Raw genomic sequence first — 10,682 nt, 5'->3', positions numbered from 1 at the left:
GATAGATAGATAGATAGATAGATAGATAGATAGATAGATAGATAGATAGATAGAGATAGGTAGAGGTAAGTAGATGGATAGAAATATAGATGATAAACATAAAGATAGATCAATGTAGATAGATACATAGATAATTTGATGCTATATAGGAACTGATGAGAACTCTATTTAACTGAATAAGGAACACTGTCAATGCAGCAGACAGGGGAAACATTTACAGTTTAAAAGGCATGGTGAGGGTAGGCTTCACTATGTAATGTTACAGTAAAGAATTTAATGTGGTAAGAGAGTGAGGTCATGTGTATGTCTCAGGGAAGATCTTAGAAGGAGAAGAAACAGTAAGAGCCATGGTCCTCAGACCAGAATGTGTCTGGGGTGCTCATGAAGTGGGTAGCTGGCCATGTGGGAGAGAGGAAGAACTGACCTCTGCAAGCTGGTAAGAGATCATATACTACAGGACCTCATAGACTGTGACAAGGACATCTTCTCCTCTAAAGAAAAGATCTGACATATGAAAATTGTTTTCTATATGCAGCAAAAAAAAAAGTTGTCTTGAAAAATTATTTGTATGCCCTCTCTCACCACTCTTATTCAACATAGTATTGAAAGTTCTGGCCAGGGCAATCAGGCAAGAGAAAGAAATAAAGGATATTCAAAGAGGAAGACAGGAACTCAAATTGTCTTTGTTTGCAGATGACATGATCCTATATCTAGAAAACCCCATCATCTCAACCCAAAAGCTTCTTAAGCTGATAAGCAACTTCAGCAAAATCTCAGCGTACAAAATCAATGTGCAAAAATCACAAGCATTTTACTATAAACCAACAACAAACAAGCAGAGAGCCAAATCAAAAATGAACTCCCCTTCATAATTGCTACAAAGAGAATATAATACCTGGGAATATAGTTAACAAGGGAAGTGAAGGACCTTTTCAAGGAGAACTACAATCCACTTCTCAAGTATATCAGAGAGGACACAAACAAATGAAAAACCATTTCATGCTCATGGATAGAAAGAATCAATATTGTGAAAATGACCATACTGCCCAGAGTAATTTATAGATTCCGTGCTATTCCCATTAAACTACCAGTGACATTCTACACAGAATTAGAAAGAAAACTATTTTAAAATTCATAGTGGAACCAAAAAAGAGCCCATACAGCCAAGACAATCCTAAGTAAAAAGAACAAAGCTGGAGGAATCATGCTACCCAACTTCTACCTTTAATACAAGGCTACAGTAACCAAAACAGCATGGTACTGGTACCAAAACAGACACATAGACCATTGGAACAGAATAGAGAACTCAGAAACAAGACCACACATCTACAACTATCTGATCTTCGACAAAAACAAGCAATGTGGAAAGGTTTCCTATTTAATAAATGATGATGGAAGACCTGGCTAGCCATATGCAGAAAATTGAACTGGACCCTATCCTTACACTTTATACAAAAATTAACTCAAGATGGATTAAAGACTTAAAGATAAACCCCAAAAGTATAAAAATTCTAGAAGATAACCTAAGTAATACTATTCAGGACATAGGCATGGGAAAATATTTCATGATTGATGTGGTTTGGCTGTGTACCCACCCAAATCTCATCTTGAATTATAACTCCCACAATTCCCATATGTCATGGAAGGAACTCAGTGGGAGGTAATTGAATCATGGGGGCAAATCTTGCCCATGCAGTTCTCATAACAGTGAATAAGTCTCATGAAATCTGATGGTTTTAAAAAGAGGAATTCCCCTGCAAAAACTTGCTCTCTCTTTGCCTGCTGCCATCCATTGTAAGACGTGACTTGCTCCTCCTTGCATTCTGACTTTTTTATGAGACCTCCTCAGCCATGCGGAACTGTAAGTCCATTAAAACCATTTTTTTTTTTTGCAAATTTTCCACTTTTGGGTATATCTTTATCAGCAGCATGAAAACAGACTAACATAGTAAATTGGTACCAGTAGAGTGGGGCGCTGCTGAAAAGATACCTGAAAATGTGAAAGTGACTTTGGAACTGGGTAACACGCAGAAATTGGAACAGTTTGGAGGGCTTAAAAGAAGACAAAAAATGTGTGAAAGTTTGGAACTCCCTACAAACTTCTTGAATGGCTTTGACCAAAATGCTGATAATCATATGGACAATGAAATCCAGGCTGAGGTGGTCTCAGATGGAGATGAGGAACTTGTTGGGAACTGGAGCAAAGGTGACTTTTGTTATGTTTTAGAAAAGAGACAGGCAGCATTTTGCCTCTGTCTGAGAGATTTATGAAACTTTGAACTTGAGAGAGATGATTTAGGGTATCTTGCAGAAGAAATTTCTAAGCAGCAAGGCATTCAAGAAGTGACATGGGTGCTGTTAAAGGCATTCAGTTTTATAAGGGAAGCAGAACATAAAAGTTCAGAAAATTCGCACCCTGACAATGCAACAGAAATGAAAATCCCATTTTCTGAGGAGAAATTCAAGCCGGCTGCAGAAATTTGCACAGGTAATGGGTAGCCAAACATTAATCACCAAGATAATGGGATGTCTCCAGGGCATGTCAGAGACCTTTGTGGCAGTCCCTTTCATCACAGGCCCAGAGATTTAGGGGAAAAAAATGGTTTCCTGGGCCAGGCCCAGGGTTCCTCTGCTGTGTACAGTCTAGGGACCTGGTGCCTTGCATCCCAGCTGCTCCAGCTATGACTAAAAGGGGCCAAGGTATAGCTCAGGGTATTGCTTCAGAGAGCAGAAGCCCCAAGCCTTGGCAGCTTACACATGGTGTTGAGCGTGAGAGTGCACAGAAGTCAAGAATTGAGGTATAGGAATCTCTGCCTTGACTTCAGAGGATGTATGGAAATGCCTGGATGTCCAGGCAGAAGTTTGCTGCAGGGATGGGGCCCTCGTGGAGAACCTCTGCTAGGGCAGTGCAAAGGGAAAATATGGGGTTAGAGAACCCACAGAGTCCCTACTGGGGCACCACCTATTGGACCTGTGACCCCCACCCTCCAGACCCCAGAATGACAGATCCACTGACAGCTTGTGCCATGAGCCTAGAAAAGCCACAGACATTCAATGCCAGTCCATGAAGGCAGCCAGGAGGGGCACTATGCCATACAAAGCCATAGGAGTGAAGCTGCCCAAGGTCATGGGAGCCCACCTCTTGCATCAGTGTGACCTGGATGTGAGACATGGAGTCAAAGGATATCATTTTCGAGCTTTAAGATTTGACTTTCCCACTGGATTTTGGACTTGCTTGGGGCCTGTGGTGCCTTTGATTTGGCCAATGTCTCCCATTTTGAATGGCTGTATGTACCCAATGCCTGTACCCTCACTGTATCTAGGAAGTAACTAACTTGCTTTTGATTTTACTGGCTAATAGGTAAAAGGCCTTGTCTCAGATGAGACTTTGGACTGTGGAGTTTTTAGTTAATGCTGAAATGAGTTAAGACTCTGGGAGGCTGTTGGAAAGGTATGATTGGTTTTGAAATGTGAGGATATGAGATTTGGGAGGGACCAGGGGTGGAATTATATAATTTGGCTGTGTCCTCACCCAAATCCCATCTTACATTGTAACTCCCACAATTCCCATGCGTCATGAGAGGAAACTGGTGGGAGGTAATTAAAACATGCGGGAGGGTCTTTCCGATGCTGTTCTCGTGATAGTGAATAACTATCGTGAGATCTGATGCTTTTAAAAAGAGGAGTTCCCTTGCACAAGCTCTCTCTCTCTTTGCCTGCTGCCATCCATTATAAAACATGACTTGCTCCTCCTTGACTTCTGAAATGATTGTGAGGCCTCCCCAAACATGTGCAACTGTAACTCCATTAAACCTCTTTCTTTTGTAAATTGCCCAGTCTTGGGTATGTCTTTATTGGCAGCATGAACATGGAATGATATAATGATGAAAATGCCCAAAGCAATTGCAACAAAAGCAAAAATTGATAAATGGGATCTAATTACACTAAAGAGCTTCTGCACAGCAAAAGAAACAATAATCAGAGAAAACAAACAGCCTACAGAATGGGAGAAAATTATCCATTCAACAAAGGTCTAATATCCAGAGTCTACAAGGAACTTAAACAAATTTATAAGAAAAAAACAAACAACCCCATTAGGTAGTGGGCAAAGGACATGAATGGACACTTCTCAAAAAAAGACATACATGCAGCCAACATATGAGAAAAACTCAACATCACCACTCATTGGAGAAACACAAATCAAAACCACAATGAGATACCATCTCACACTAATTAGAATGGTAATTATTAAAAAGTCAAGAAACAATAGATGCTGGTGAGGTTGCAGAGAAATAGGAATGCTTTTACACCGTTGCTGGGAATGTAAATCAGTTCAATTGCACTGTGGAAGACAGTGTGGGGATTCCTAAAAGAACTAGAGGTAGAAATGCCATTTGACCCAGCAATTCCATTACTGGGTGTATGCCCAAAGGAATATAAATCATTCCATTATAAAGATATATGCACACATATGTTCACTGCAACACTATTCACAATAGCAAAGACATGGAATCACCCCAAATGCCCATCAACAAGAGACTGGATAAAGAAACTGGTACATATACACCACGGAATACTATACAGCCATAAAAAGGAATGAGATCATCTACTCTGTTGGGACACAGATGGAGCTGGAAGCCATCGTCCTCAGAAAACAAATGCAGAAACAGAAAACCAAACACCACATGTTCTCACTTACAAGTGGGGGGTGAACTACGAGAACACATGGACCCAGGGAGGGGAACAACACATACCAGGGACTGTTGGGGCAGGGAGAGGGCGAGCATCAGGAAAAACAGCTAATGCATGCTAGGCTTAACACTTTGGTGATGGGTTGATAGGTGCAGCAAACCACCATGGCACATGTTTGCATAATAAACCTGCAAATTCTGCACATGTGACTCAGAACTTAAAATAAGAAGATGGAAAAAAAGGAAAAATTATTTGTCACCCATAATGGATGCCAAATGATATGACCTCTTTGAGACAACGCACTACAGCCGATAGTATAGAGACATTATAAATTGACATTTAAAAATACATGATTATGATATAAAAGAGTGATGGATGGAGTAGTAAAGAATTTCAGGGGCCAGGTGCAGTGACTCACACCTGTAATCCCAGTACTTTGGAAGGCTAAGGTGGGTGGATCACAAGGTCAGGAGACGAGACTATCCCGGCCAACATGGTGAAACCCCATCTCTACTAAAATACAAAAAATTAGCCAGGTGTGGTGGTGCACACCTGTAGGCCGAGCTACTCAGGAAGCTGAGGCAGGGGAATTGCTTGAACCCGGGAGGTGGAGGTTGCAGTGAGCTGAGATCGCGCCACTGCACTCCAGCCTGGTGACAGAGCAAGACTTTATCTCAAAAAAAAAAAAAAAAAGAATTTCAGAAAATCAAAAGTCCAGTAGTAGCAGAATTAAAACCCACATTTGCACTTCAGGCCATCAGTGATATGGAAGATAAGTTTCATGTTTTCTCATAAAGAAAAAAACAGGAATGAAGAACAGAAAAGTGAGTTTCAATTTAAAAATTATAGCTTTTCCTGAAAAAACCACTGAACAATTAACAGAAGCAAATAACAAGGATACAATTCAAGGATCTCTTCTTCATTTGAAAAATACCTGAGCATTGCATAACAATATGAACATACTTAACACTACTGAACTGTACATTTAAAATGGTTAAAGATGGAAAATTTTATGTGCATTTTACCACAATAAATAAAAACCTGAGCACAAAGATTGAAAGTTCTCATATAATAACTAAAACAGCAATTTTTAAAGGATCCATAAATCCAGAAAATCCTAGGAAAAAAAACATTTGAAATAGAATAAAGCAAAAGATTCATATAATTGCATATACAGAAAAAAATATCAAGTTAACTGCCAGAGAACAGAAACTGCCATGGTTCCTCTATGTAAAACATTAAATGCCAGAAGGCAATGCAAACAATCTTAGTTTGATTTGATGAATGAAGACAATAATATTCTATGAATGTTATGCTCATTTTTAAGAGTCCCATATGTAAGAAGTTTATATGTATGTCTTCTCAAACATGCAAGGCAAAGAAAATGAGCCACCCTGATAACCATTTAAAAAAAAATAAGAAACCTTATTAGAAGATGTACTCCTCTTTAGAGACAGGTATAAAAGAAAAACTCAAGAATGGGGAAATTTTGGTCTTAAAAATGATGTATGACTGTTCTGTAGGATCAGCCAACTCATCAAAAGAATTCAAGAAGAATCCTAACTTGAGAAACCAGTATCTGATTTACCTGGGCATGCTAATCACTACACAAAAACAGAAAGAACAGGCATCACTAACAATGCGTCTCCATAAAGACGAGAATCGAATTACATAATCATGAATTTTAAATCCATCATTGAGAGACTGGCTACAAAATTTTTATCCGGGCAACATACATCAGGAAAGGTTTACAACCATATTTTGAAGTTCAGTTACATACAATGTTATCAGTGTTTAAAAATCAAATATACACCCATGCCTAGAAAACTGACTGAAAAAAATGATAATGTGAATGTCTTTGGGAGTGAAACAGGGGCACCTTTTTCTTACATCAACATTCTACATTTCCCAAGTATTCCTAAGTTTGAGTTACTTTTTCATGAAACACTTAAACTTTTTTGTTACAAAGTCATAAAAATAAATCTTTCTTTTCTTTCTAAATTGTAGAAAGGAAACTCTTAATTGCCTAGAGCTTTTTAAATTCATAGCCAGCACTTAACTACTATAGGACACTGCATTTCACACCTGAAAATAGTAATCCTGAGTGCTTTTCAGTGCTCATCAAGCCACAAATTCCATGTCTGATGGTAGAAACAAACCAAACTGTTATTCTCCCTAGCCACCCCCAATTCTATACTATTCAAGACATTGTAAAACATTAAAGGACTGATGAAACTCAAGGGTGATTGCTACAGACTTCTAAAAGAACAGCAGAGGTGACTAGGGCCAGGTCAGTGATGAAGACTGAACTCAGGCAGCGTCCATCACGGTACCTTTGCCTTGGCATCCTCTGGGTCATCTCCCTTGGAAGCCAGCAGCATGAGTCGCAGGACCAGGGTTATGCTGAGAGGGAACTGTCCTCTCAGCTCAGGAACATTGGATTTTATGAGTTTTCCTATTTTGGGGAATGGAATATCAAAGAAATACACATCTCCCATCAGGTCTTGACCTCTTCTTCCAGCACGGCCAGACATCTGAAAAGAGAACAGAATTACAATGTATAACTTCCCTAAATGCTTCTACTGCCACAGTGTAAGAAGGAGCCCTTTACTCTGGTTTGGAGTTTGGAAATTGTGCATATGTCTAACCATTAAGGAACGGACACTAACATGCAACTACATAGTACTTAGGAAATTTGCCATGACTGAGATAGATCTAAAAACTGAGACATTTGTCATCATTATGTAAATATTTCAAGCCATTAATTGCAGTAGGCATTTGTATAATATATCCCAAAGAAATAATGATCTATTGAAGAAACAAAGAACACCAGCAAAACAGTGATGTCAAAATCACTTGCAGCTGAACTCTAATGTACCCATTTTCTCTCCCTGCCCATCTTCGCCATCTCTCATCCCTTTTCTGCCCTCTCTGACACACAAGTGTGTTGAGTTACAAATCACAAAATAAAATATGTGCACAACCAGAATAAATACATGAGTGAAATAAAATTCAGAAACGCTACTTGTGAAAAAGCAAGTTACGAATAAAATCTTTACAGAGGTTATATTAACTCTTACTGATTAAGTGCTTAGACTGTGCTAAGGCACTGGGAATATAAGAGATGTGCCCATACTGAAACAACCACAAAGTGGAAGATCCAGAATTCAGACCCTGACATTTCCATTCCTAAGTCCATCATCCCAAATATCAAACACCCTAGCTCCAGAGCCCAAAGTAGAAGATTCCCAAAAATGCATTAGAAGAATTCATTCAGAGTACAGCAGCAGCAATAGAAATAAAAAAGAGGGGTTGGTAACATGCTGGAAATTATATAAGGATGTTATATTGGGTAGGAACAAGGTCTATAAGGAGAACAAAAGTGTTTAGAGATAAAGGGAAGGGAGCATGCTGATAAAAACCTGAATGTGGGTGACGTATCTAAATTTGAATCTGCTAGCAAAAATAGTTATCAAATGTCTCTGAGCAGGGAAATCATATGAAGATAAACTACATTATCTGCAGGATGTGGTAGAAAAAAGAGCATGGAGAATCAGGGAAATTGCACTAATAATACAAGGCTAAGAAGAAAGATGGTGGATACAGAAATTGCAAGGCAAAAATCAAATACTGCTATAGGAAAGTAATGAAGGGGGCTTGGTAATACATTGAGTGTCAGGAGTAAAGCTGAGGGAAGCATTAAAGATAATTCTAGAGTGCAAAATCTTGTGCACCACAAATGAATGAGTAAAAGTTTATCAAGCACCTTTGATGTCTATTTTCCATGCAAATCACTTATTTAATTCTTGCAAATGCTGTGGGAGAGTAATTATTACTCATATTTTGGAGATAGAAAATGAGAATCGGGCAGTTTAGATATCTCATCCAAGGTCACACATCTGGTTAATCACACAATCCCAAATGCAGGTGCTTTCAACTATACCACAACTAAAACTGAAAGCCAGGCAAGGATGAATGCCCAGTTAGGCTACTGTGAATTGTGGTATGTTTGTAAACTAAAGGTTCACTTTTTATACTATGCTATGGCTGTATTTCAGCAATACAATAAGCAAGTTTATGCATTTTACAATACCTGTCTATAATTCAAGGCATCCAGATAGACTGAGTTTTGAGCAAAAACCACAGATTTACAAGGCATGTTGATACCTAAAGCAAGTGTTCCAGTAGCTGTCACCACCTTGAAAGAGAATAAAACAATTACTTCATAAAATAGCATTTTAATAGAATGCAAGCATTTCCTGTCATAAAGTTGCTGAAAAACTCTTTGAGCTTCAATGAAGCCACAATGAGAAAGCTAGAGAAACTAGACACATTGGTATTCTTGCTATTTCACAAGTACCACAAGTACATTCCCAAATGCACTGTTTGCTTTGCACAGAATATTCTTCCCCAAATATTCATTTGTCTGGCTTCTTCAGCTGTCTGCTGAAATGTCACAGAGGAATCTGTAGCCCACCATATCCAAAATAACCATCCCTACCGTCATTATCTATCTCTGTCTCACATGATTTATCTTCATAGCATTAATGACTACCTCAATAACATTACTTGTTTGTTCACTTGTCTTATACCAGACTCCAAGCAAGATTCATTATTATATCCGCAGCACCCATAAGAGTACCTGGCAACTGATAGGTGTTCAGTAATTTTTTTTTTGGGGGGGGGACAGAGTTTCACTTTTGTCGCCCAAGCTGGAGTGCAATGGCACGATCTCGGCTCACTGCGACTTCCACCTCCCAGGTTCAGGCGATTCTCCTGCCTCAACCTCCCAAGTAGCTGGGATTACAGGCACCCACCACTATGTTCGGCTAATTTTTGCATTTTTAGTAGAGATGGGGTTTCACCATGTTGGCTAGGTTGGTCTTGAACTCCCGACCTCAATTGATCCACCCACCTCGGCCTCCCAAAATGCTGGGATTACAGGTGTGAGCCACTACGCCTGGCCCAGTAAATATTTTTAAATGAATAACTAGACAGAAAATTTTTTATGATAGGGAAATAATACTTTTACAAATCCACTTCTGGACAATCACCTATTTTGTCCACGAAAATTTGTTGAGATTATGCCTACGGAAATAACATACCTCAGTAATTTTAAAAAGTTGTCTTTTCCCCCTTGAATTGCCATAACTGACCAGAAAAGGAGCAGGACAAACTTAAAAGTTTACATAGATAATACGCTTTTCATATAATACTGGGTATTTCTGATCATCTTCTCTTTCTTTTTATAGTGATTGTCATAAATGCTGTGGTTAGTATTAATGTTTAAGTATACAGAGTGACCTTCTTTAACTATTCTGTAACTGAAATCTATATATCTGGGAAATGCAACACATCATTTATTACCTGTTTTTATCAAGTTTGTTTGATAAGAACAAAAATGTAGAAAATAATAATACATTTAGAAAATAACTAGAATAAATACCTTTTTAAAAAATGTTCTCTAGAGCAAAGCTGTCACTATTTTCATAGTACTTTCGTGGAGTGATTTCATTAACCTATTAGTAATTGAGCAACTACTATTTAACAGCCTTCCAATGCCTTCCAAAGTACTGGGATTACAGGTGTAATGAATATGTATTCTGAACACACCTGTGTGAATATTTCATATTCATTACTGGGTATATACCCAAAGGATTATAAATCATGCTGCTATAAAGACACATGCACACGTATGTTTATTGCTGCACTATTCACAATAGCAAAGACTTGGAATCAACCCAAATGTCCATCTGTGACAGACTGGATTAAGAAAATGTGGCACATATACACCATGGAATACTATGCAGCCATAAAAAAGGATGAGTTTGCGTCCTTTGTAGGGACATGGATGCAGCTGGAAACCATCATTCTTAGCAAACTATCACAAGAAGAGAAAACCAAACACCGCATGTTCTCACTCATAGGTGGGAACTGAACAATGAGATCACTTGGACTCGGGAAGGGGAACATCACACACTGGGGCCTAT

The 10,682-nt window shown here is 38.7% G+C and overlaps 1 protein-coding gene across 9 annotated transcripts in view; it reads right to left on the bottom strand.

The window, feature by feature from the left end:
- The window catches only part of DDX60 (DExD/H-box helicase 60), a 145,119-nt gene that overhangs the window by 63,796 nt on the left and 70,641 nt on the right, over nucleotides 1–10,682 (bottom strand). For all 9 annotated transcript variants that reach the window (XM_023228678.2, XM_023228685.2, XM_023228650.2 and 6 more), the window contains 2 exons: nucleotides 8,786–8,890; nucleotides 7,026–7,226 (listed from right to left, as the gene is read on the bottom strand). In XM_023228678.2, coding sequence (XP_023084446.2) covers nucleotides 7,026–7,226; nucleotides 8,786–8,890 — 306 coding nt within the window. The remainder of the gene's footprint in view (nucleotides 1–7,025; nucleotides 7,227–8,785; nucleotides 8,891–10,682) is intronic.

Source organism: Piliocolobus tephrosceles, chromosome 3 (genome assembly GCF_002776525.5).
Source record: "Piliocolobus tephrosceles isolate RC106 chromosome 3, ASM277652v3, whole genome shotgun sequence".
Lineage (NCBI taxonomy): Eukaryota > Metazoa > Chordata > Mammalia > Primates > Cercopithecidae > Piliocolobus > Piliocolobus tephrosceles.
Note: the sequence above shows the minus strand (reverse complement) of the source record. Positions and strands in the feature narration are given on the sequence as shown.